This window comes from Gorilla gorilla, chromosome 19 (genome assembly GCF_029281585.2).
Source record: "Gorilla gorilla gorilla isolate KB3781 chromosome 19, NHGRI_mGorGor1-v2.1_pri, whole genome shotgun sequence".
Classification (NCBI taxonomy): domain Eukaryota; kingdom Metazoa; phylum Chordata; class Mammalia; order Primates; family Hominidae; genus Gorilla; species Gorilla gorilla.
This window is the reverse complement of record NC_073243.2, coordinates 80,301,223-80,328,489: the sequence shown is the minus strand read 5'-3', so window position 1 is coordinate 80,328,489 and position 27,267 is coordinate 80,301,223. Positions and strand designations below refer to the sequence as shown.

General features: G+C 37.9%; 1 protein-coding gene across 6 annotated transcripts in view; it reads right to left on the bottom strand.

Annotated features, from left to right (window-relative positions):
• Window positions 1-44: 44 nt before the first annotated feature.
• The window catches only part of DNAJC21 (DnaJ heat shock protein family (Hsp40) member C21), a 28,925-nt gene continuing 1,702 nt past the window's right edge, over window positions 45-27,267 (bottom strand). The window contains exons 2-13 of one of the 6 annotated variants that reach the window (XM_004058973.4): window positions 24,481-24,574; window positions 22,555-22,678; window positions 22,122-22,244; window positions 20,758-21,062; window positions 19,361-19,512; window positions 17,514-17,601; window positions 13,671-13,829; window positions 12,893-12,935; window positions 9,007-9,141; window positions 8,346-8,518; window positions 4,686-4,761; window positions 45-4,135 (exon numbers count right to left, since the gene is read on the bottom strand). In XM_004058973.4, coding sequence (XP_004059021.3) covers window positions 3,971-4,135; window positions 4,686-4,761; window positions 8,346-8,518; window positions 9,007-9,141; window positions 12,893-12,935; window positions 13,671-13,829; window positions 17,514-17,601; window positions 19,361-19,512; window positions 20,758-21,062; window positions 22,122-22,244; window positions 22,555-22,678; window positions 24,481-24,574 — 1,637 coding nt within the window. In that variant the 3' untranslated portion in view covers window positions 45-3,970. Of the gene's footprint in view, window positions 4,136-4,685; window positions 4,762-5,891; window positions 8,245-8,345; window positions 8,519-8,823; window positions 9,142-12,892; window positions 12,975-13,670; window positions 13,830-17,513; window positions 17,602-19,360; window positions 19,513-20,757; window positions 21,063-22,121; window positions 22,245-22,554; window positions 22,679-24,480; window positions 24,575-27,267 lie in introns of those variants that run through there. The other 5 variants (XM_055367695.2, XM_004058972.4, XM_055367697.2 and 2 more) reach the window with 5 other exon arrangements.

Here is a 27,267-nt window from a genome sequence, read left to right as displayed (position 1 = left end):
ATACTTCAACCAAAACACACAGCAATAGACTGCAGAAGCAGGTATGAGAGGCCAGCTATCTTTTATTAAGCTAAATGTTAAAGAGATTTGTAAAAATGTAAAACAATACCACTCTTCTCATTTTTTGTTTTGAAAAATAGTCATTCTTCTTATTTAATACATAATTTTTAAATTCTAACAGAAAATATCAATAGATTTAACCCACATACATGAAAACTCTTTGGGGTTCTCACTTTTGAAGAGTGTAAAGGAATCTTGAGACCAAAAGTTTTGAGAATTGCTGTTCTAATGCATGGCTGTCATTTTCTCAATGACTTTTGTATGAGGTTCTTTTGCTTCTTTAATGTATTCCAGATACGAATCCTTTGACAGTTACATGCATTGCAAACATTTCCTTGTCTGTAGCTTGTTCTTTTACAGTCTCTATTGTTCTACAGAAGCCATGTTTTTATGCATCATTTTTTCCTGTGTATGCTTTTGTGTCTTGCTTTAAAGAAATCCTTCCCATTTGCAAAATCATGAAAATAACCTTATAGATTCTCATTTAAAAGTTGTCTTCATATTTAGGTCTTTAATCCCTTTGTTTTTGGGGAAGGGTATAAGGTAGTACATATTGTTTTCCCCATAGAGCTTGCCGTATCTGTCAAAAATCAAGTTCCCATATAAACATGTACCTGTTTCTGGGCTCTTTATTCTCATCAGGGATCCCTTGACTGACCTCTACTGGCACCAGCCACACACTACTTTAACTGGTATACCTTTAAAATATTCTTTGACATTGTTAGGACAAGTTCATGCCTCTTCCTCTCGTCCTTCTTCAAAATTATCTTGCTTTTTCTTAATCTTTTTCTTCCCATGTAACACATTTTGAGGTGTAACAGAAGGCCTACTGAGTTGGGAGTCCAGGCATCTGCCCTGTTCTACTGGCAGCCGCCCCTAACCAGCTGTGGCTGTGGAGCTCATATCTCCCTGAGCTCAGCTTCCTCTTCCATAGAACAAGAAATCTGAAAATCACCTCTAATTTTTCCTCTCCAATCCCAAGAGCCTATATTTTTAGTATAAAGACATTAAATTTAACAGATAAGGAAGGGAATTGAATAGAGATACTTCAGCATTGCAGATTATAGGGAACAGAACTTCTGCCACATAAATGGTAATGTTTAGGAATTCATAAAAAAGTTTAAAAGTTCTCTTCATTATTTTATGTTGAAGGTTAGGCTAGAATCATCACCAGAGAATTCACGGGATTTTGGGGGTCCTCTAAAATGAAACTATGTCTTGCTATAAGAATTTTACTTCCTGCGTGAGTTAAACCACAATTTTAGAGACAATCTTCTACAAATACAAGAATAATTTCCAATCTGAAAATTTTGTAGGGGAGGATTTAGAAAAAATGAAAACTTCTGATGAAATCCTTTATAAGTCTTCTCATGGTACCAAAATTCCAATATTACTTCATGAGCAATCACTAGGTCATGAACTCTGATGTGACTGACCTCCACTAATTCATTCACAGGTCTGCTTTTCCTTCTTTGTGACCAAAGGCAGGAATTAGAAAAATGCTTGGCTAGAGCTAAGGATACTGCTCTTATTTTGAAGCAGGGAAAGTCTAAATAGCCATTGCAGGGAACCCCCAGCTTTGGCACCACTGAATGAATTACAGAAAGAAAATGAGATTTCCCCTAACTCTCTTCTCCTGGACCCTCATTCTATGAATCTCCACATCTGAGCTAACTTCAATCAAGATGGGTACTTAGCACTGACCTCTAATGAGATCAGTGTAAGATGCATGCCCATGTATTTTAGTATATTGTTTTACCTCAGACAAGTGAAATTAAATGTCTGCAATTCACCAAAAATATTTTACCCTTAGCAAAATATAGGGTACGTTCCTGTTTTCCTCTTCAAAAGTAGACTTAGGAAGCAAATTCCTATAAAACTTAATTGCCCATTTAATCCAACATGTATAGTCTGCAAATATATAAACTAAAAAAGATTTGCCTTATTTAAATTCAACAATATTTTGTATAAAGCTTTTGTGTTTAAAAAGCATTTTCATATATACTACTTCATTTTACTTTCATAATGATCCTGTATGATAAATGGAGACAATATTATTATGGTAATAACTGTGTTAGAGATAAGAAAAAGTTCTGAGAAATTAGATGATTTCTCAACATCACAAAGGATGAGACGCAAGACTAAGGTCAGCTTCCAGTCACAACCCATGAAGATCCCTTGAAAATTATGGTTGATTTTCGTCAATCCGAATAAAAGCGACACGTAACTCCACTCAACCCTCATTAAACAAATTAAATACCTGCATGTTTGGTACAAGAGAAAGCAAAGAAGTCATAAGGGACATTTGCAGTACATTAACTGCCTTTCAAGATGACTTCCTATTTTTTAGTGTATAATAACATGTGACTAGTATGTCCTCTGGTTCATTAATATTCCTATTCATAATTATGGCCAATTCATCTAGTTCAGATAAGAAGGCGGCAGAGCACATTCAGATGAAGTCTCAGGGTACGAGATCAGAAGATACAAAACTGGCTAGTATTCCCCCTGAAGAGATCAAGAAGGGGAGCAGGGACAATTATAAGGAATTAGTGATAGAAATTAGCAAGAAATAGAAAGGTATGAAGGTAAAGAAAAAAACACATCTCTAAATGGAAAAGAAAAAAATTTAAATTAAGGTTCAAATGCTTATTTTTAAGACAATAACACAGAAGAAAGCTGATCATCAATACTATCCATGAAGCTATCAGAAAAGACCTTGCCATTAAGGACTTTAGTGTTTTAGAGCTGATCTATAACCGAAAATTTGTTCATTTCGTTAATCTGAAGATTCAAGGATATATGGAAAGCAATAACTTCATTGTACAGAAAGCATACATTTCAAGCCAGTGAGTTTAAAATTACTTTCAAGACCAATGAAAAGAACTGACTACTCCATCCTAAAAATGGACTCAAAACTGATCAATGTATACGACTGTTCTAACACTCAGTTATAACAGTTCTCCATATTTCCTTTGTTAATATTCATCACTGCTATAGAATAGATGGTATAAGCATCAGCTCTATCACAAAATCTTTCATTAACAAAGTTTTTCTTCACTGAGTGATGGAAAAAAAAAAAGAACAAAAACTTCTGAAAATAGTGAAGAAAAAAACTTAATGAAGAACACCACATCTCTTCTTAAATAGTATAAATTCTGTACCATCTGCTACCTTGTTACGTCATACTTTACAGCTGTCACTGTGCCTAGGGAGGACATGCCATGTAAACTAATTTGCTTCCACCTCCACAATTCAAATCGGAGCAAAAAACTGAACAATACACCTTACTGGTAAACCAGTAAAATATCAAATTAAATCAAGTAAAACCTTGAAGAGACACTATTCTTGAAAGACTACCAAATGTTCAATTAGTTTCTACCTATCACTGTTCTTGAGAAAAAAAATACAGTAATCAATAATCGGTTATTTAAAAATAATTTTTAAATCGGAACCAGTGTCATGGAAAAATGATCTATGATGCTTTTTAAAAGATCCGAGTTTTTCACATATTATGAAGTATTAACAAAATACAAAAGCATTAAGTAAAAGTAATGTGAAATTCAGAAAATAAAGCAGAAAGGGGCACTTCTATGTGTTAAAATAATGTAATTCTCCCTGTACATTTCTGTCCACATGAGCCAATAAACATCAAGAATACACATTTTACAGTATTTACCTGTTTTAAGACATTCAAGTCAATTCAGATGGCAAAAGTAGAATTCAATCACTAGTGAAATGTTTTAAAAATATATATTAAACCAAAAAAATGTTTTTACAAAGATAAAAAATAATCTTCCACAATGTAATTAATTGCAGATCACTGAAATTTTAACTCTTTAGATGATTTCAGTTCAGTTTTTTGGTTTCAAAATCTAGAGACAGTCAAACAAAAGCACAGGCAGAATCTCTATCTGTTTTTACGTTTCTCTTTCTTGCTTTGACTACTTGTTGCGCTGTTTAAAGACGATGATGAAGGTGCTCTTGCATGACCTGTGGCCTTTAGATGGTCAAAAAGTTTATTCCGAGATGGAAATTCACTATGGCAGGTTGTACAGCTGATAAGAACATCACTCTGAGAAGGGCAAAAAATCATAAATAAAAGTAAGTGTTATCACTTGAAAGTAGCGTTTTAGGTTTTAATGTCAAGATTAAGCATCAAACAATTGTAAAATAAAGATGTTTTAACAGAGTGGACAGCTAATAAACACGTTCAACAAAGGCAGATGTTCTTGGAGGTTAAATCCCACTAATCAATATGATTAACTTTAAGGGTCCTGAGACTTTCAATAGCATGTACCTCATGGACTAAAAAAGAGGAAGAGTTTATGCTTCACAATTAATCTCCAGAACTTGACACATGTAATTCTTATCACCAAGGCTTTAGATTGAAAAGTAATAGAAAACAACAGTAACTGTTCTGGTACAGTCTAGCATTTCCAATGTGCTTCTTTTTATTTTAATGAAAAAAAAGATACATTATATCAAACAAAACTGTTGATGGATCCACATCTTTGCAGGCTCTTTGCGGAATGGCTCACCAAGTACACATTTCCATCTTTAGATCATTATACTGCTTAAACAGCAAGATATGCTAAAGAGATATGAATATGATTTTGACCTACCATTGTTTGTGGTTCAGCAGGTACTCTGACAGGTTTTTTCGTATCTTTGGTTTTCTTTCCTTTGGGTTTAGGAACACTGGAAAATAAATAATTCAGCATAATCCAAAAATAACATACTCCTTTTAACCATCATTATGTGAGTGCTCTCTAGAACACTCAAAAAAGTGAACTGCACTTTAAAAGTTAATTCATTAATTTTAAAGGCAATTTAAATAATCTTTACATCTTAAATGAACATCTTTAAAAAGCAGCTTCAGAAATCAAATTGAATATCAAATTTGGCACAAAAATTAAGGAATTTCCTTAAAACAGTTGAAACAAAGTTAAAACAAGGTCCTTAAAATATCTCTGAATGTTTTATACAGAGATAAATGTTTTATACAGTGTTTAATACAGTGTTTTATACAGAATGTTTTATACAGTGTTTTCATAAAAACACTGCCAGGCACAGTGGCTCACACCTGTAATCCCAGCACTTTGGGAGGCCAAGGCGGGGAGATCACTTGAGGTCAGGAGCTCGAGACCAGCTTGGCCAACATGGTGAAACCTCCGCCTCTATTAAAAATATAAAAAATTAGCTGAGCGTGGTGGCAGGCACCTGTAATCCCAGTTACTTAGGAGGAGGAGCAGGGGAATCACTTGAACCCAGGAGGTGGAGACTGCAGTGAGCCAAGATTGCACCACTGCATTCTAGCCAGGGTGACAGAGTAAGACTGTTTCAGGGGGAAAAAAAAAGCACAAAGCACTTAATACTCCATTTAAAGGAGCAAACCATCTTCAAAACTAACCAACAGCAATCATAAATGATCTGACATGAAGTGTGGTTCCCCAAAAACATTAACTTTTTTTTTGAGATGGAGTCTCACTCTGTCACCCAGGCTCGAGTGCAGTGGCGCGATCTTGGCTCACTGCAACCTCTGCCTCCCGGGTTCAAGCGATTTTCCTGCTTCAGCCTCCTGAATACCTGGGATTACAGGCACGTGCCATCATACTCAGCTAATTTTTTTATTTTTTAGTAGAGACAGGGCTTTACCATATTGGCCAGGATGGTCTCGAACTCTTGACCTCGTGATCGACCCGCCTTGGCTTTCCAAAGTGCTGGGAATATAAGCGTGAGCCACCCTGCCTGGCCTAACATTAACTTCTTGGACGTGATCCAGTTTAACAAACACTTCAATAGTCGCACAGAGAAATGAGTGAAACAAAGACTTTGTAATGCATTTTTCATAAAATTAAATTTGCTCAATATAAGGAAGTTACTTTTATTTAAAAATTATGTCCTTTCTGTTGATCTGATGGTTTTTCCCCACCATACCATTTAGATTAGAAACGGTATAGTTGGGTTCCTCTTGTTCTGCTTGAACTCCTGAACATTCCTCTACTCATCTCCTACATGAATTTCAATTTTCCTTGGCATTTCATACTTTCCCTCATTTGTGCTAACCAAATTCATAGGGTAAAAATCTGGGTCCAACTATACTGTACAGAACAGACAGGATGGGTTATAATGAGTAAGTGATGATAATGCTTCCAGTTTATAGGTATACTATTCTTCAAGCAGAGGCCAATAGTCTGTGCTAAGTTAAACGGCCTATGCATTTAAAAAACGCAGATTAGGAGTGTAACATATTGTGTAGGATTCAGCCAGCTTTGAAAACATCAAGAAATGGACACAATGCCATAAAAGGCAACAAATAATACATACTAATTTTCAAACTATCATCACAGATATGTCAGAAATATGTCTAACAAATTTAGGATAATATTCCTGGCAAACATCACTTATATTATGAAAGACAGTTACATCTCTGAAGCTGATATCTAAGACCTTTATTTTTAAAAAATACTATACACACACACACACACACACACACATTTTTTAAAAAAACACTTCTCAGTAGGTGGCCAGTGTCCACACCACTCCAGAGAAGCAACAGAGGAGCTGCCAGCATAAAGGCCCTGGATCCAGGGGACAGCAGAGTGGTGTGGGGAGGGTGCTGGGTATAATGTATCTATCTTAGCCCTGCCATTCTGCAGCTGTGAAGAAGTCACTTGAATTCTCTGAATCCTTTCCTCACATCAGTGAAATTAGAGAGCTGAACTATATCAGTGGTTGCCCAAGCCTGAGAACCCTTCTTCCTCCCCAGATCAATTCTCATGTAGAAGTAACATGGAGGCCAGACATGGTAGCTCACACCTGTAATCCCAGCACTTTGGTAGGCCAAGGCGGGCAGATCATGAGGTCAGGAGTTCAAGACCACCCTGTGCAACATGGTGAAACCATCTCTACTAAAATACAAAAAAACAGCCAGGCGTGGCAGTGCATGCCTGCAGTCCCAGCAACTCGGGAGGCTGAGGCAGGAGAATTGCTTGAACCCAGGAGGCGGAGGTTGCAGTGAGCCGAGGTTGCGCCACTGTACTCCAGCCTGGGCAACAGAGCGAGACTCCATCTCCAAAAAAAAAAAAAAGAAGTAACATGGAAAACAAGTGAAAACATTTTAGTTTTAGATGAAAAAGGGGTTCAGGGGCCCAGAGCCCCACCTCCTGGCCCACTCTTTGTGCCCATCCCACAGGACACACAGGCTCCATGGAGTCAGATGATCTGGGTGCCTTCAAGTCATCAGGCAGATGGAATGAAGTCTCAGCCTTTCTACTCAATAGCTTTTGTCCTTGGACAATTAACCTGAAATTCAGTTTCCCCATTTGTAGAAAGGGAACAAACACCTGGTGTCAGAGTGAAATACATGTGAATTTCCCCTTCTAGGCTTCAACTCTCCAAAGTTCTTCAAAGCTTCAACATTACCAGTTTGTGTAGTTCTTTACACACCTTTTTCTATAGCCAGAGTCATACTGTAGGTCTCAGCCACATCTGTTTCCTCCTATTACTAAGTGCCTTAAACTCCTAAGTACACACACTCCCCACCCCATCACTGTTGCTCCAGTGTTAGCATTTTCACCTCATGCTCCCACTTTGCTCTGTCACTTTAATTCTTTTCAGGGTTCTGTAATGACAGAAACCTGAAGCTCCTCACTATCAGATCTTTCCTCAAGAAATAAGAAATGATTCTCTGTTCTAGAGGAACCGAGGAGGATGGGGAAAAGAAAGTCAGACAAGAGGAGGAAGGAGAGAACAGGACTGGCTACCTCCCTTGGGTGAGACCTCCTCCTAGTCCACACCATGGCCTTGTGCAGCACCAAGAGTCCAGGGCTCCTCTGAGCAGGAAGGGCCCCAGCTGCTGCCATGTGTCCTCACAACATGGTGGGGCCCAACACAGGCTACTGTCGTGAGCATGGAGATTTGCTTAGTGACACTCCAGGGACGCAGCAGGAGTCTTGTTCTCATGTGAGTGTCAAGTGTTAATGATCCACGACAAAATCAGCGCCACAGCAGGATAAGGTAAACAAGAACTGGATCAAAGTGACATCTTTCTGATTTTGGCCATGCTGCTGAGATGTGTGTGGGCACATTCCTCTAGCATCCTCTTCTCAACGCTCTTCATCTGTATACATATGTGTGTGTGTATCTATACATAAATATGTACAGATACATCTAAATTACCTGGTCAGTCATGGGAAAGAAGATTTTATTTGATATATGAAAAGCTACATCCTTACTATCAATATTCAGTAATTTACAAATAATATGCAACTTTGACTTACCTTTTAGCTTCACTTTTTGGATCATCACATGGTTTAATGATCTCTGTGACACTGACATTTTCCTGGGGACTATCTTCCAATTCTTTGGCACTGTCTTGATTTAAGTTAGTATCTTCTGGATCAACCTTTACTCCTTCTCCAGTTCCATTTACATTGAAATTGTCATCATAATTCTAGGTAATAAAACATATGTGCCGTTACAAAATAAATATACTACTACTACTAGCTTTTTATGTTATGTTGCCAAATAGTTATATACCTTCGGGAAATAAAAAGGAGCAGCAGGTAAGTTAAGAACATGGATGCTCATTACAGTGATAGTAAATTAAGGGAAATCTGAAAAGAATCCAAATGTTCAAAAAGTGAATGGCTGAATATATGAAGAAAAATTCTGAAGTGCTTAAGTATCATGTTTCCAAAGATACTCAATTATGTGAAAAAATACAACATATTAGCAAAAGTAGAAGAAAGAAAATTATACACAGTGTAATCACAATTTAATTCTTTATTAAGTAATCTCTACAGGTAAAATTAAGGATGATACTTTTCCATATTCCAAATGATAAGCAATGAGCAACTATTCTTCTACAGTCACAAACAATGGCAACAACAAACAGGCATTATAAAAGAAAGACGCCTGGCAAACATATCCTAAGTGTACCTGTCTGTTTTCAAGCAACATTTTGGCACATTTGTGCTCGCTCTCTCCATGTCTTCTCTCTCCCAACACACACTTTTTTCCCCAAGCCATCTGAAAGTGAGCTGCAGGCAGATATGAATCTTTGCCAGGTACATCCTAAGAATCAAAACATTCTCTGGCACAATACTCACACTCAAGAATCTAATGCTGATATTATCTGTTACACAACCCACATTCAAATTTACCAATTACTCCTATTCCTGTATAGGGATATACAGGATAGGGGGTGTAATCAGGGATCACATGTTGCATTTAGTTGTCAGGTACCTTTAATCTCCTTTATTCTAGAGCAGCTCCCCCACTTTTTTTTTTTGTCTTTCATGATGTTGACAATTTGATGTTTTGTAGAGTGTCCCATAATCTGGCTTTGTTTGATTGTTTCCAAACGATCAGATTCAGGTTAAACATTTCTAGCATAATACTATAATCCCGGAAAGCAAAATGAGTTTGTCATTTTTCAGTGATATTATTAAGTTTGATCATTTGGTTAGGGTGGTATTGCCAGATTTTTCAACTGTAAAGTACGTTTTCCCTTTTTAAATTAATAAGTAATCTGCAGAGTGTGACTCTGAGACTGTGTGAATATCCCGTCCCCATGACCATTTACCGAATATACTTGGCATCTATTAATGATTCTTGCCTGAAACATTTATATACTGGTGGATGTAGAAGAGTGATTTTCTCCCTCTATTACTTGTGTCATTTGCACTTGTACTAATTAATATTTTTCTGTAATAATAAAGCTTTCCCATCTCCTTTCTCCAACTTTTTTTTTTTTTTTTTTTTTGAGACAGTCTTGCTCTGTTGCCCAGGCTGGAGTGCAGTGGCGTGATCTCAGCTCACTGCAACATCAGCCTCCCAGGTTCCAACGATTCTCCTGCCTCAGGCTCCTGAGTAGCTGGGATTACAGGTGCGTGGCACCACGCCCGGCTAATTTTTGTATTTTTAGTAGAGACGGGGTTTCACTATGTTGGCCAAGCTGATCTTGAACTCCTGACTTTGTGATCCACCCGCCTTGGCCTCCCAAAGTTCTGGGATTACAGGCATGAGCCACCGCACCTGGCCAACTCTCACTATTTTAAAAGTCAATATAGATACATAAATTTCTTTTTAACAAATGCAATGTATGAAGATCTATTACCCTTATTCCTTTTGATGACTCAAGTTTTCCCTAACTGGCAGGCCCCGCAAGCTGGATCTTGAGTACTTCTAACGTATCCCCGTCAGTTTTTGAGCACTTCCTTAGTTTCTAGTATAAGATGCTCTAGGCTCACGTTCCACTTTCCCAGTCTCAGCCCTGAAATCAGGTATTTCTCCAAAGAGCAAGCCTGTTTCCTTTTCATGGAAAAGTGAACTTAAAAACCAATACGTGTGCATTAGGTGTACTCACTGCTAGGGGTGTCACTGCTTCTAGGTCCTCACAATGCACACTGCTCACACACTTACTTTCTTTAAATCATGGGCTCATACCAACATCTCCACTTCAATCCAACTCCACAGTATTCTTCTTCTCTTTTCCTCAATTTATATTTTTATTTCCCTCTTCCCACAAAAACAATATGGTTCCCAGCTACAATTTATTCATTTAATTCCTTTTTTTGGGGGAGGGGTCAAGGATCAAATAATTTAATTTTATTAAGATGTCAATACAACCTACATTGTGAACAAATTCAATATAATTTCTATAAAAATCCCAATAGCACAGGATTTTTTTTTACAGAACTATTGTTTAAAATTTTTAAATTTGATTATGAACTATAACTAGCCAAGCACTCACGAAAAAGAGGAGGCATTATACTTCCTGATTTCAAAACATATTAAAAGCCACAATAACAAAAACAATGTGGTACTGACACAAAGACAGATAAACAGATAACAGAACAGAATACAGCACAGAAATGAACTCTTCTATATATGATTAAATGATCTTCCACAAAGTTGCCATGAGCACATGATAGAGAAAAGATAATCTCTTCAAAAAAAAAAAAAAACAAAAAAACATGGTGAAAACTGCATGTCTACACTGATAAAGCTGGATCCTCTCCTTGAATCATATACAAAAAATATTTTAAATAAAATACTTACACATAAAAAATAACTAACAAACCTCTTAGAAAAAATATAGGGGAAAGAAATGACATGGGTCTTGGCACCATTTTCTTAGACACAACATTAAATACGTGATTAACAAAGAACAGAAAAATTTAACTACGTGATACTTCAACATTTCTGCACATCAATGCCTCCTATGAAATTGGTGAAAATATTACTCATTTACTTTCAAAAATACCACACCAATACCACCAAAAAACATACTAAATTCAGGACTTACTTTTTTGGCAGTTAATTTTATCTTTCAACTATATCCCTTGGAAGGTATTCAGTCAGAGTACTATGTTTGAGTTACTTGAATTAAATTTTCTTTCCTGTCAGTCAGGGTCATTTGTTTCTATTTACATTCAGTTTTAATCTGGGAGGGTTTTCTTGTACAATCCTTGTTGGTTATGGAATTTTTCTGGCCATACAGAAAACTTCCCCAATCTCAAGTTTCAACATACTCATTATTTGCTGCCGTCTGCTCTTAAATCTATCAGTACATGTCTCCACACTGCCCTTCCCTTCAAAAAGAGCTTAGAAAATATCAGGAAAAGTGTTACATCAAGCTAGGTCTGAACTTGCTACAATCAGGAATCATAAACGAGAGATGCTATAAAGGAATATAGCTTTTGAGAGAAACAATGGGGTGTTCATTTGAAGCATTTTCATCAGTAAGAAAATACTAACATATGTGTTTATGGTTGCAATCAATAGAATCTATGCTCCATTAATCAAGGTAATACAGGCTCAGGTTAAACATAAATCTCTCTCCATTTATTTTGTCCTTACTGTAATGGTACTGACATACACAAAGGAAAGAGAAAGTGTTCCAAACTAATAATTATAAGGTGTTTGGATGGATGATGGTAGGCGTCAATTTATAAAAAGAACACATATTTGCTATGCGGTTTTATAACTGAAGCAAAAAGTTCCAAATTACAATTTTAAGTGATTAACTCGTGTCATGTATCATTTTTGGAATAGGAAACTGATTTTAAAAAGACTATTAAATATATTATTATAAACATTTGGATAAATAAGCCAAATCTAAAGTTTTATTAAAAAGCATTAATGTGTTTTCTTAAAAATATTTAATACTTAATGTAAGTTAATATAACTAGATTATACTAAAATGCCATAAAACCAAATATCCTTGGTAAAATGGACAAATTCACTTTATTTTTATAGGTATAACAACATAATACCATTTTATTTAAAAATAGTCCTTAAGACAGAGAATGAATTTGGACTTCAGCTGTGAAATATTTAAATTACTTAAACTTCAGAAAAATAGAAACATTTTTTCAAGACTCACAATCATTACAAGTTTCTAACCAAATGTTCCTTTTGCAATGTTTATGTTGTTGGCAGAATAAACTGAGATAAAAAAATGACCAATCCCAGATTTTCCTATTTCAAGATTTTAATTGTTGTCTTGACTTAAAAGCCTTTTGTGAGATGTATTCAGATTTTTAAAATACTGAAAATTCAGCTAATTCATACCAGGGGAATTCTACGTGCATACTTGTTAAACACACTGGCAGTCATAATTAAGTTTGTTATTACATACATACAACGGGGGGAAGCACTAAAAAAGGAAAATATTTCTAATTCCTTTTTAATCAATCTTACAATCAACATAAAATTATGGCGTATAAGTCTCTCTCCTTAACACAGACTACAATGAATAAATAAGAGTACTGCAACTTTATCGTTGGCATTTAATGTTAACAAAACCTTTCTAACATACCTGTGCTGGTTTCTGTTTCTTTTTCTTCTGTTTTTTAGAAAGCCTAAGAGCAAATATAAATCGAAATGTCAAATACTTGACTCTGTGAAGAGTAAGTGGAAAAAAAAAAAGTTGAAACACTAGTGATAAAGTAGTAAAACAGAAGTAAAAGATTAAAAATATTTAATATCTTAAAGCATTAAAAGGAAAATAAAGTATTCACATTGTCATTTTAGAGAATAACAAAAGGCTGTAGTTCAATGGATAGTAATTAGCATATCAACTGCCAGGTATAAAAACTGCTTTTAATATAGTGATAATATGTTCTATAAATATTATAGTTGACGTTTGTATCCACTTCAACACTATAAAGTTCCATTAACTAGAAAATATGGAGACGATATTTTCTAGTTAGAATAACTTCCTTGGGATAAAACAGCCTTTAAGGCCAGGCACAGTGGCTCACGCCTGTAACCCCAGCACTCTGGGAGGCTGAGGCAGGTGAATTACCTGAGATCAGGAGTTCAAGACCAGCCTGGCCAACATGGTGAAACCCTGTCTCAACTAAAAACACAAAAATTAGCTGGGCGTGGTGGTGTGTGCCTGTAGTCCCAGCTACTTGGGAGGCTGAGGGAGGAGAATCACTTGAACCCACAAGTTGGAGGTTGCAGTGAGCTGAGACTGCGCCATTGCACCCCAGCCTGGGCGACAGAGTGATTCTCCATCTCAAAAAAAAACCTTTTAATGCAATCTCTGAATGTGATAAGTATTTCTAGTGACATTTAATATTTAGAAGTACTTTTGTTTTGGTGCATCTTCCATTTCTTCCTCAGAATTGTCATCTAATGGATTTTCATCAATTTGAGGTCTTGAAAAATTTTCTTCTTCCTCCTCCAGCTGTTGTTTTAGCAAGGCCACCATTTCCCGATGCTTCTTTGACTTCTCGTGATTCTTCATGCTGAAAGAGCAATCTGACGTGAGCAGCTGCGCTAAAATTAGTTCATGTGTCCAGATAATGTTGCTGGATAACTGCAACCAAGATAAAATTTGCTTTTTTCCCACTAAGCAAAACGTTTATGATTCTATTTATTTACTTTTTTTCTTTTTTTTTATTTGTTCATGATTTCATACAGAGAAACAGAACGTGTCAGGATTCCTTGGCAGTGAGCATACTGGAAGCTCGTGGCCACACTCTTTCTTTCCGTACCACAGCTTTCCCTGTCTTTCTCTGTCCTTTTATCTACATATATTTTCTTCCTTTCTGGGGATGGGGGAATGTCGGCAGGGGGAGGTTTGGACAAATTCTCTACTTATTATTTTGATTTTTCAATTCTTAAAGCTTCCGCCATTGTTTTCTTTTAATCACTAAGTATTTGCTAAGTGTTTTTACATTCCAGGCCATCCCACAGACTTGGAGGGATCACTGGGAAATTAGAAGACATACATTTTAATGTTAAAAGGAAGAGCCCCCTGGACTAGAGAAATGGTGGTGGGAAGGCTTGAAATACAAGAGCAGTTTACTGCCTCTTGCTTTTTCAACAGCTGCTTTTCACCTTCTCAGGAGAGGTCTCCTTTCTCACTCTCACCACCGTAATGTACATTCAGACACATCTCTATCCCTGTATTCAAAACCCTGCTGGCAATGTCTGTCTCAGCACACCTACAGGCAACTAAAAAGCATTCAACAAAACAGGGTTGACAACATAAGCTACAAGAGTTGTATCAACTAAAAAGCAGGAAACTTTGTCAACTATCTACTTCATCTCATCTGTTCAGGCTTTTGGTATTATAGTTTTAGTTGCTGTTTTTCTTTCCTACTAAAATTCTCCTTGAGACCAAGCTGCCCTGGAGATAATGGAAGATCCTGTGTCTGAAAGTAAGTCTTCCAAAAAAGTTATAAGCACATGTCAAAAGGACACAAGGGTGGTTTGAAGGAATGCTCACTAACCAATTCTGGAAAAATTTGAGCATGAAAAGGTCAGTAATGAATTATAAAACACTGAAAAAAAAGAAATAAATTCAAACTGATAATGGATAAATGGATAAAAGGGAAGGCTCCTGTTTACAGCAGAAGGCCAAGTGCTAACTGATAAAAACTGGAGAGGGCACTGGCACTGGAAAAGCATCATTCTGCAACCATCATAAAAAAGACTGACGCAAGCTAAAACCATCAACAGATGCTACAGCTATGAGGAAAACTTTTATGCGAAGCAAGATATCTGCATAGTTTTAAAGAGTCTCCTCACAGATTAAACATGCTACAAGGGAAAACCTGTTGCAAGGGAAAAAATACTAACTCTAGTAAAATTAGTAGTATAGTAGTAAAATTAGATGACACCTTGATTGGGTGATGAAAATTATCACGACAAATGAGGGGTAGAAGGACTTTACGTGTCTCCAGCTATGAATCCCTGAGAGCACAACACGCTTGTGCGGCGTCCCACCTGGGGCTACATAACCTGAATCTAATCATGAGGAAATGCACAAAGACAAAATGAGAAGAATTCTATGAAAAAAGTGAAAACAGTATACTTCTAAAATGTAAACAGCATAAAAGACAAGACAAGCTGTTCCAGATTATGTTCTTAGACTGCATTCTGTATTGGAGAAAAATTCTATATTAATAAACGATTGGCAAAATTGGAATGCAGGTAGTAAATTAGATAAAAATACCATATCAATGTTAATAATTTCTTTTATTTGGTCACTGTAGCATGGTTACATAAGAGAATAACCTTACTCTTTTTTTTTATTTTGAGACGGAGTTTTGCTCTTATTGCCCAGGCTGGAGTGCAATGGCACGATCTTGGCTCACCACAACCTCTGCCTCCTGGGTTCAAGCGATTCTCCTGCCTCAGCCTCCTGAGTAGCTGGGATTACAGGCATGCATCACCACGCCCAGCTAATTTTGTAGTTTTAGTAGAGACGGGGTTTCTCCATGTTGGTCAGGCTGGTCTCAAACTCCCAACCTCAGGTGATCTGTCCACCTCGACCTCCCAAAGTGCTGGGATTACAGGCGTGAGCCACTGCGCCCAGCGAGAATAACCTTATTCTTAAGATATAGTGAAGTATTTAGAGGTAAAGGAACACTATATATGTAAGTTACTTTCAAATTATTCAGAAAAAAACTGTGTGTGTGTTGAGTGTGTAGAGAGAAAGAGGACATACAAATTGTGCAAAACGTTAGTAACAGGTCAATCAGACACACTATATTCTCTTCTTGCAATTTACCTTTAAGTGTGTCATTATTTCCAAATAAAAAAAAATTTTAATCTCCTTCATTGTTGACCTTTTTCTTGCTTGTTTCTAATTTTTCTGCCTCTTTCCACTTCCCTTAGTACTCTGTCATTTCTCCCTGAGGTCATATGGTAATACCACTTATGACTCTCACAGCCCCATTCTCATCCTTTGGCCTCCTTTCTCTCTGATTGCCCATTTTGCTTTTTTTCCCTTGCTGATTCTACTCCCATTTTCTCCCGTGTTGTTTCCTCCCTCCTTTATAATAATGGTATCCGTTTTAACACTTCTTTCTTCATCATTGTTCCCCTAAGATAAAGTTCTTCCACTTCAGCAAAGATACTCTGGGCCAGACAAGTTTAAAGCCCCTATATTGGCAGCATCAGCCTGCATGGGACAATGATGGTGGGAAGTGAGTCTGATACCAATGATGGAGGGAGATGATTAGACACGGTCTAGACTTTTTGCCCATGTGACTATGTCTTCTTTGCCAAAACAAGCAATGTTTCTGGAGACAGTGCATGTGTTTTAAAAGCAGCTCTTATATAGGAATACTGGGATGAGTGACAATCAATTCAACAGGTTTAATGGCAGGTACAAATACCTCTTCCTACCCTACTGGAAAGGAATCCCCCGAGACAGTATGTGGGGCTAGTTATCAACTGCTACAAGCACATTGTTTTTAGAACTTTCAAAGTGTTACACTTCACCTCAAAAAAAAAACACAAGGGCCGGGCACTGGGGCTCACACCTGTAATCCCAACACTTTGGGAGGCTGAGGTGGGTGGATCACCTGAGGCCAGGAGTTTGAGACCAGCCTGACCAACATGGTGAGACCCTGTCTCTACTAAAAACACAAAAATTAGCCGGGCGCGGTGACCTGCATCTGTAGTCCCAGCTACTCGGGAACTTGAGGCAGGAGAATCGCTTGAATCCAGGAGGTGGAGGTTGCAGTGAGCTGAGATCGTGCCATTGCACTCCAGCCGGGGCAACAGAGTGAGACTCTGTCTCAAAAAAAAAAAAAAAAAGAAAACACAAGTTCAAAGATACTAAATTTACTCCTTTTAACTGGATGCAGTGGCTCACGCTTGCAATCCTAGCACTTTGAAAGGCTGAGGCAGGTGGAACACTTGAACCCAGGAGTTCAAGACCAACCTGGACAACATGGCAAAACCCCATCTCCAAAGAAAATATTTAGGTTGGTGCAAAAGTAACTGCAGTTTTTCAGCTGGCCATGATGGCAGGTTCCTGTAGCCCTAGCCACTCGGGAGGCTGACATGGGAGGATCATCTGAGTTCAACAGGTCGAGGCTGTGGTGAGTCATGACTGTGCCACTGCACTCCTGCCTTGGTGACAGAGTGAGACCCTGTCTCAAAATTAAATTAAATTAAATAAATAAACTTACGCCTTTTCTGTCTTGAACGATTTGTCACATGCTGGGCAGTAAAGGTCATCATAGAGCTCAGCGTCCTCGGCCTCATCACTGTCTTTACCTATGAGAGGGAAGCCTACAGTAAGAACCCTCTTTGATCAGAGCACAAATCTAAAATACGCTAACAAATTAGAAATTAAATTTTTTTATTTCTTTACCTTAAAAAAATTATGCTAAGGACTTGAGTTGGCTTTTTAAAAGCAGCACTGTACTATAAGGAAAGGCTCCAAATAAAGCAACTTACCTGTCAAGTTCTTTTCCTAAGTCTACTTAGAAGAAGATATAAAACATCCTTAAAGTCTTGGATGTCAGCTAAGTTTAAAAAATTAAATCCCACTTTCATAGTTCTACCACGAAGCAGTTTTTCAACAAACGTCTTTTCTTAGTTTACCTCTTGAGCAAGATTTGGTCCAAATACATTTACAACTGTGACTTACTCTTAAATACTTAATAAACTTAGTTTATAACATTCCATCACTATAAGACGGATAGGCCATAAGTTAACATATTACATGTAAAGTTTAACATTATAACTTTTTTTTATAAGCTTTTGGCTTTATTACAACTGAATAATTACTATCAGTATAGTCCACAAAAACCAACTGACTAAAAAGCTCAACTGAAATTATTTTCACAAATCCGTATTCTATTTTTGAAGAAACAAACATGTAAACTGTCATTTGGGATTTATTATAGGACCAATAAATATCTCAAGTTATCTTCCATATTCTACATGTTGGTTATTTATAAGTGATGTCAGCATGATTTTGAAGGACTGTCTCACTGAAATCATAAATGATCAAAATATACCCTATCTAGTGTTAATGTTTAATATATGGTGTTAATTTTCCATTATGGTATTGTAGACTTTCAATATATCATGTATGTGAAATTTTAATTAATTGAATAGTTAACAATACTGGATTTGAAGCAAAAACTCTGGATCTAAAAATGGTCATACATTCTCAGGCACATCTCATAGCTTCTCAGAGTCCTAGTTTCCACAATGGCAAAATAGAGACGATTCCATGAGCAAAACCTCCATGTAAGGGGGATTGTGTGAGGATCCAGTGAGAGCTTGTACGTGAAAGGACTTTATAAATTGTAAAACTCGATAGAAATTAGGCCACCTCACATTTATAGAGTGCTTTATAATTTTCAAAGTACTTTCAAAAGTATTACTTCTGATACATTAATAAAACGCTTCACTTCCTAGTCATTTTGAATAAATAAAAGTTTATCATTTTATTATTTGGGCTACGAATCTGAAAAATCACATTTGTAGATAAGGTAAAACTGGGTCAATTTTATAGAGACAGTGGGGAAAATCAGATATACAGCTATTCTCAAAAATGCCTAATCCTTGCCTTTTAAGGTAGTCAAATACCTGTGCTCTAATGATAGCGGCAAAAAAAACAACATTTTGGCACACCAAGAGGAGCCCTTCTATAAAGTCACAAGGGAGAGGAAGAATTTATACGCAACACATAGATTCTCATGCAATATCAGCTTTTCTAGAAATAGTTACTATTAAAACTTGACCTATCACTTAATTGAATTTTCTTTAATAGTCACACTTGTAAACATGTCCATTTGTCATATTATGCAGCTAGAAGTACACACTGTTTAGGACATGGTCAGAAAAGAATTTGTTAATCAAATTACTTGAATTAGACTAGCTCAGCCGACTACCTTTGGCCCATACAACATTATTTTTAATTATTTGCCACATTTAAAAACTGGGAGATGTCAACTAAGCAAGGAGATTTCCAGCTTCACTTAAAAAACAAAAAAGATAAATAAAATAAAAATAATATTACCATCCTCCTCATCTTTAAGTTCATGTTCTTCCATTTCATTTTCATCCGATCCATCTCCAAACTCCTTCTCGTACCGTGCCTCCATCTCCTGGAGCTCTTTCTCCAAATTGGCCATAGTCATCCAGCTCTGTTCTCTGTACTGCTCCACCAGTCTAGACACATACAGCACCGTCTCACAGCGACAAGCACGCCTCTGCATGGTTTTCACTTACTACTTAGGTTTAAAATCCATTCCAACTAGAGAGCTTGCTCCCAACCTATCCACGCTTACAAACTTAAAACCTGTGCTTAGTTAAAACCAAGGCAAAGTCACTTAAACCTGTTACCTGTTGTATGGTTAATTTTAATTGCTCCAGTAGTAGATAACAGGTTTTGAAACATGAAACTCAGCAACTTATTAAAAGTCTTCAGATGATTTTAAGTCATGTAGGTAAAGTGTTAATTTTCAAAAGATGAGGGTGGGATGAGTAGAATTCTTAAGAAGTGAATAATTTTTAAAAGTATGCTATAATGCTCTGGACACAATGCTTTAACAGTAACTTTTTAATAACAAAACTTTAGAGGAACTAAAATGAACTGAGTATCCCAGAGTACACTGACCAAAAGGCAGTACTGCACGGTGGCTAAAGCAGGAAAGTCTGGAGTCAGAATTCTCAGGTTCAATTCCTGACTCTACCATTTACTGGCTCTGTGATCTCAGGCCTGTCAGCCTTGTTTCCTCAGAAGAACAAGGAGGATAAGTACTTCACAGCATTGCTGTGAGGAAGGCACTTAGAACGTGGCCTTGCACAGAGGAAGAATTCAATTAATGCTAGTTATTAATTAAAATTATTAAATTTTACAAAAGTCTAAAGGATCTCTCAAATGTAAAGGATCTCTCAAATGTAAAGGGTCTCTGAAGGAAAATATCCAATTCAAATAAAAATTTTAGGCCAGGCACTGTGGCTCATGCCTGTAATTCCAGCACTTTGGGAGGCTGAGGCGGGCAGATCACTTGAGGCCAGGAGTACGAGACCAGACTGGCCAACAGAGTGAAACCTCGTCACTACTAAAAATACAAAAATTAGCTGGGCATGGTGGCATATTACACCTGCAATCCCAGCTACTTGGGAGGCTGAGACAGGAGAATCACTTGAACCTGGAGGCGGAGGTTGCAGTGAGCCGAGATCGCACCATTGCACTCCAGCCTGGGTGACAGAATGACACTGTCCCAAAAATAATAATAATTTTTACACAGTAGATGAAAAAACACTATCCAATGCCACAATTTAAAAAAGAAGAAAAAGCAGGATGAAGCCAGGCTGATGACTGAACCCAACATGAACACGTAAGGTACCTCTGGTGCTGCCTCTGACCCCCACCGATACTGAGAAGAGCGCCCCACGCACACTACGCACTTGGCCTGCTTTAGCTTCTGCTGCCGCCTCATCTCTTCGGCTTTCCTCGCCTTCTCTGCATTCTGTTCTTCCACAAGTTTTCGATGCGCCTGCACTCTTTTATCTCTTTTACGAATGAAAGCTACCAGCTGACGGACAAGCTCATTCTTCTCTTTCCTTGCTTTGTCCCGAATCTTTTTGTTTTCTTTTTCCATGGCTCGTTTTACCCAGCGGTTTGAAGCTTGTCGTGTATCATATTCTTCCTTCCATGCAAAATTCTTTTGAGTGCAGAAACTCTGCCAATAAGCGTAGAAAGGATGGACTACCTAGCGACAAAGAAAACAGATTAACTTCTGCGCTTTAAAATTTTTTTTTAGAAAAGCAGTAAATATTACTGATGCGAAACATCTTTTACCTTTCTTTTTTCATGTATATAACACTTCTATTAATCTCTGGAGAAGACAGTACTTTTAAGGCTTTCCAGAAAAAATCACTCTTCAAAATAAACTTAATGAGAAAATAAAAATAGCCTTACTAATCACTAGATGGGACCATGGTGATTAGTAAATAATCAGTAAACAATTAGTAAATTAAAAGGGAAAAGTAGGCATGGTGGCTCACGCCTGTAATCCCAGCACTTTGGAAGGCTGAGGTGGGTGGATCACCTGAGGTCAGGAGTTTGAAACCAGCCTGGCCAACATGACGAAATCCTGTCTCTACTAAAAATACAAAAATTAGCTGAGCATGGTGGTGGGAGCCTGTAATCCCAGCTACTTGGGAGGCTGAGGCAGGAGAATTGCTTGAACCCGGGAGGCTGAGGTTGCAGTGAGCTGAGGTGGTGCCAATGCACTCCAGCCTGAGCAACAGAAGTGAAATGCCATTTCAAAAAAAATAAACAAATAAAATAAAAAATAAAAAGGGAAAAGTAAAGGGGGAAGGTTGCAAGAGATCGAAAAGCTACTTCAGAAAGGAAGAGAGACAAAGAGAGGTCATGGGATAGGTCCGAGAACTAGAACCAATTGTTTTAAAACAAGGAAATGAGAAGCTGGGAGCTGTGGCTCATGCCTGTAATCCCAATCTTTTGGGAGGCCAAGGAGGGAGGCCAGGAGTTCAAGATCAGCCTGGGAAACTTAGCAAGACCCCATCTCTACAAAACAATTGACAAATTAGCTAGATGTCATGGCGCATACTTGTGTTCCCAGCTACTCAGGAGGCTGAGGTAGGAGGATTGCTTAAGCCCAGGAGTTTGAGGCTGCTGTGAGATATGATCATACCACTGCACTGCAGCCTGGGTGACAGAGTGAGACCATCTCAAAAAATAAAATAAAATTTAAAAATGACACAGTGATAAATACTAATTATAGAACAATGCATTTTTATTTTACCGTATCATAGTCACTCTGGGAGTCTCCAAAAGTTGGGAAATCATCAACCTCTTCCTCTAACACAGATTCTAGTTCTTCCTTGGCAATCATTTCAAAAACATTACGATACACCGTGTAAAATCCCTAAGAAACAGTAACAAAAACAAATTCTTAATACTTTTGCAGCCTAATCACAGAAAAAGATTTTAAAATACAAAATGAAAAATTTTAATGTTGAAGAATTTTGGGACAAAGTTCAGTCCCTGCAATACATTTAGATTTCAACTAGAGGTTTTTATACACTGACAGTTTAAACATGAAGGCAATGCATCTTCAGTTTTCAAAATGAATACTGCTTCACTTTCTATTACAGAATAGTTTTAAGAATTCTCTTTGTATGTGAGTCTTAATGAAGTACTTGATGAGAAATTAAGGGTGAGTTCATTTATCTTACCTTTTCATCATCTCCATAACCAGAATAACAGGTAACGGTGAAATAGTGTAGCAAATCTAAGCTGTCATCTTGATATTCGCCATCAAGCCCACCTTTAAGTAGGGCCTCTCTATGATTATCATACCTGAAAAACAAAAATTAGCATCACTGTGAAGGCTGAATAAGTAAGAATTCAAAAGGATTTCTTGCTCCTTTTGAATATTATTACTGTACATTTTTGGTTGTGGATATGTCCAATCCATAACCAAAAATTTTTAATGAAATATTAACATGAAAAGAGTTCATAATCTTTCACAGAACTGTTAATTATAACTAGGCCTGCAACTTCTGATACATTATACAATGCTAGCCCACATGAACAGGGGAATTTAAAAAGCCAAGGAATTTCCATGACTGTCTCTGAGTCCTGTACTTCCACAGGAAAGAAAGATAAAACAGGACATAGGAAATCTGGCCCACAGAATCATTACACATCTGTGATTTGGAAATTTACCAAGATGCACTGGAATAAGAATCTTCCTAAATTTATGTCAACTTAATCTAGGAGCTTCACACACATACAATTGCTTCTCATATTAACTCTGTAAAGGCAGTTATTATCTCCATCTGATATAAAAGGAAATGGAAGCTCAGTGATATTACATAATTTGTCATCCATAATAATAAAACCAGTAACCAGCAAAGTCAGAATTCAGAAGCAGGTCTCCTACATTGGGAAGACCAGCTCCTAGCCACTACACGGTACTGCTTCCAGGTAAAAAGAGAGTTACTAGGCAAGAGCTTTGACTAAAAAGACAAAGGAATCCCAAGGATCAGAAAACAACCCAAGATCTTGAGAAGAGAGTAGGCAAAAGGAAGTCAGGAAAGAATTTCAAAGTTCTGGGAAGAAGGCAAAAGCAATTCTAAGACCAGATCTCCAAATTCCTTGAGTAGAGAAATGTTCAGGATCCTCTCTCTGAGTTTCTTATGAAACACAATTTTGTAAGAATTTTCTTTGCAGCCTTTCTTTCTTGACAACCACCTGGTTGTACACTGTTTAACAGAAAGATGACTTGCACAGTAGCTCTTTGTAAGAGCAGGATCTTGCACAGTTATGTCAAAGCTTGAAACCTATTTCCTTGTAGCAAAAAGTTAATTGAGAATCTGAAAACTCAGAACTTCAACATAGTAATTTTCATCTGGAAATTATTTTAAATGATCAGACCATCATTAGTAATATCTGTCACAGATGCAGAAGCTTAATTCAATTTCTTCATATAAAGTAGTTTTGAGGATTACCATTCTTGTATTAAAACACTGTATTGGTTGGGCACAGTGGCTCATACTTGTAATCCTAGCACTTTGGGAAGTCAAGGCAGGTGGATTGCTTGAGGTCAGGAGTTTGAGACCAGCCTGGCCAACATGGTGAAACCCCGTCTCTACTAAAAAAAAAAAAAAATACAGGTGTGTGGTGGCACACACCTGTAGTCCCAGCTACTCAGGAGGCTGAAGCAGGAGAATCGCTTGAACCTGGGAGGCGGAGGTTGCAGTGAGCTGAGATTGCGCCACTGCACTCCAGCCTGGGTGACAGAGCAAAACTACGTCTCAAAAAAAAACAAAAAACGAAAACCTTCTTCCTGTCTGATATCAGTAAATCTATCATACACCAAAGGGTATTTAATGAGAAGTCACCTAAAGTATCAAAATTAAAACTATATAATATCACCAAACTTTCTGTTTCACCCCCTATGATATCAGATAATTGGAGCAATCATTTCCAAGCTTCCTTCTGACCCAAACGTTAGATTTTATGTGATGACTAGGTGACAGATGTTTCAGAACACACCAAAAACCATTTAATGTACTAAATTTGAAAAAACAACCACCTATATTGATAACTGCTCCCAACATCATAAACTAGGATGGGAAGGACAGTGTGATGCTCACCATGCTCTTTCCTGAGGGTCACTCAACACATCATATGCTGCTTGGATTAATTTAAACTGTTCAGCTGCTTCTGCGGCATTATCCAGATTTTTATCTGTTAAAGTCACAGAAATTTAAGTCAATCAAAAACGTACAGGACAGAATCTAAATAAGACATTTTCCATCAGAAATGCCACAAACAGATGAGAAGTGCACAAAACAAGAAACAACCAGGGCCAAGCAGAGAGACTCCACGTAACAGTCAATAATCAGGATTTGTTAAAAGCATCAACCTAAGCAGAAATTTCAGGCTTTTCCCTAAACCTTGGTACATCACTAAACAGTCAACTGGGCTGGGCGTGATGGCTCACGCCCACTGTAATCCCAGCACTTTAGGAGGCCGAAGCAGGTGGATTACTTGAGGTCAGGAGTTCGAGACCAGCCTGGTGGTCAACATGGTGAAACCCCGTTTCTGCTAAAAATACAAAAGATTAGCCCAGTGTGGTGGCGCATGCCTGTAGTCCCAACTACTCGGGAGGCTGAAGTGGGAGAATCACTTGAACCCAGGAAGCAGAGGTTGTAGTGAGCCTAGACTGCACCACTGCGCTCCAGCCTGGGTGTTAGAGCGAGACTCCATCTCTAAAATGAATAAAATAAAATAAAATGAAAGTAAAACAAGTCAACTGGATATCCACAAAAGGAAAAACCTGAGTAGTATAAATTACTTATTTTGTACTAGATTATGTTTAGTGCTGACATTGTTTTTTTTCTTTCTCATCAATGTATATCAAAAGAAATCTCATAAAGTTTAAAAAATATACACTAATTAGTTATTATTTCCTTAGCTGTGCTTCCTGAACCATGGAATTCAGAAAGCGTCCTTGCCTCAGGGTGGTACCCAGCTTGCAAGACAGCACCCCGCCTCCTGGCATTCACACCTTGTGCAGTCCCTTCTGTGTCAGCAAGGGTAGTCTGTGTGACCAACAGGAGATGGCAGAAGTAATGGTACCTCACTTCCGAGATGAGGTTATAAAAGACTGCAGTTTCTACCTTGGGCTTTCCCTCTCTCTTGATCACTCTGGGAGTGGCCAGCTGCCATAGCATGAGCAACTCAGGCTGCCTATGGAGAAGCTGGAGAAGTTCATGGGGTGAAGGAGGCCCCGGCCAATAGCCGGCAGAGCACTGAGGCCTGCCACAACCACATGAGTTGGTGGTTGGTGAGCTGGTGAGTTGGTGAGCTGGAAGCAGGTTCTTTCAGACAATGAGAAAGCCAAAACCACCTAGTAAAGCCGCTCCCAGATTCTCATCCTTAGAAACTGTGGGAGTCCATATAGTCAACATAGGCTTGCTGTTTTTGTTGTTTGTTGTCTTAAGCCCTGAGGTATTGGTAATTTGTTACATAGCAATAGACAACTAATATATTCAGAAAGTAAAACATTTTGAATTGACTATGGAGAACACTAAAGTTCTTTTTTTTTTTTTTTTTTTTTGAGATGGAGTCTCGCTCTGTCACCAGGCTGGAGTGCAGTGGCGCGATCTTGGCTCACTGCAACCTCTGCCTCCTGGGTTCAAGCGATTCTCCTGCCTCAGCCTCCCAAGTGGCTGGGACCACAGGCGTGCGCCACCACGCCCAGCTAATTTTTGTGTTTTTAGTAGAGACAGGGTTTCACCATGTTGGCCAGGATGGTCTCCATCTCCTGACCTCAGGTGATCCGCCCACCTCAGCCCCTCAAAGTGCTGGGATTACAGATGTGAGTCACCGCACCTGGCCGGAGCACACTAAAGTTCTTTAAGCTATAGCTCAATACTTCCCTTCTAAGAAGTTACAAGAAAACATGACAGCAATGTCTTATCTACAAATAGTTTTGCCGCCCTAGAACATGGCTCTTCAGGGCTTCCTGCTGCCCATTCTCAGATACTATCACACGGATGCCATAAATTATGATGATATTTAGAGAAGATATTTGCATTCAGTTCCTAACAGGTTTGGTTTCAAAGGAGTTAACTGATACTTTAGTCATATTTGCATGCTTCTTCCTAGCACTGATTTCTAATTAATCACCAAATCTGGTCATTTTTCCTTCCCAACATCTCCTCCCCTTGCGCTTTCCCCCTCCCGCTGACCCCAAGCCTGGCTTGGGCCCTTACCTGTCTGTCCACTGCCGACTCTCCCTAACTTCTGTCTCCAGCCCTCTTCAATCCACTAAGTTGCCTTCATAGTACCCTCCCATGGCAGCTCAATAAAACCAGCCACAACTCTCCCTTATTTAGCGAAGCAAATTTCACAGTCCTTGGGCTAATATTCAAGATTACAAGAAATACAATCTGATTTCAAACTACTCTTGTACTCAAGAAATACAATCTGATTTAAAATCACTCTTCAGAAAATTACATACGCTTTTGGTCACAGCATTCTCTACTTCATTTACCCTTTCCCACCTAGAAAGTCAAGGAATTCCGAACTTCCTTCTAATTCCTAACTTGATTTCTAACAGTAACAACCCAAACTCCTAAGAATATGCTTCTACACTAACCCAAACTCTGAGAATATACTTCTACACTATTTTTACATTTATTAATTTTGGCTGTATCTTCTGACTTACTGCTATGATGAACATCAGTTCATTTACTTCTGCTCTTCTAATATATTTATAATTACATTTTTTCACGCCTCTGTTGGTAAGCATAACTTTAAGTAACAGACCCACACCTCTATCTCTCACTCCATCATCATAGCCATTCCCTTTTGACTTTGGGTCCCTGCCCTTTCCTTCCACTCCTCTCATAATCCCTATTTTTCAGACCTGC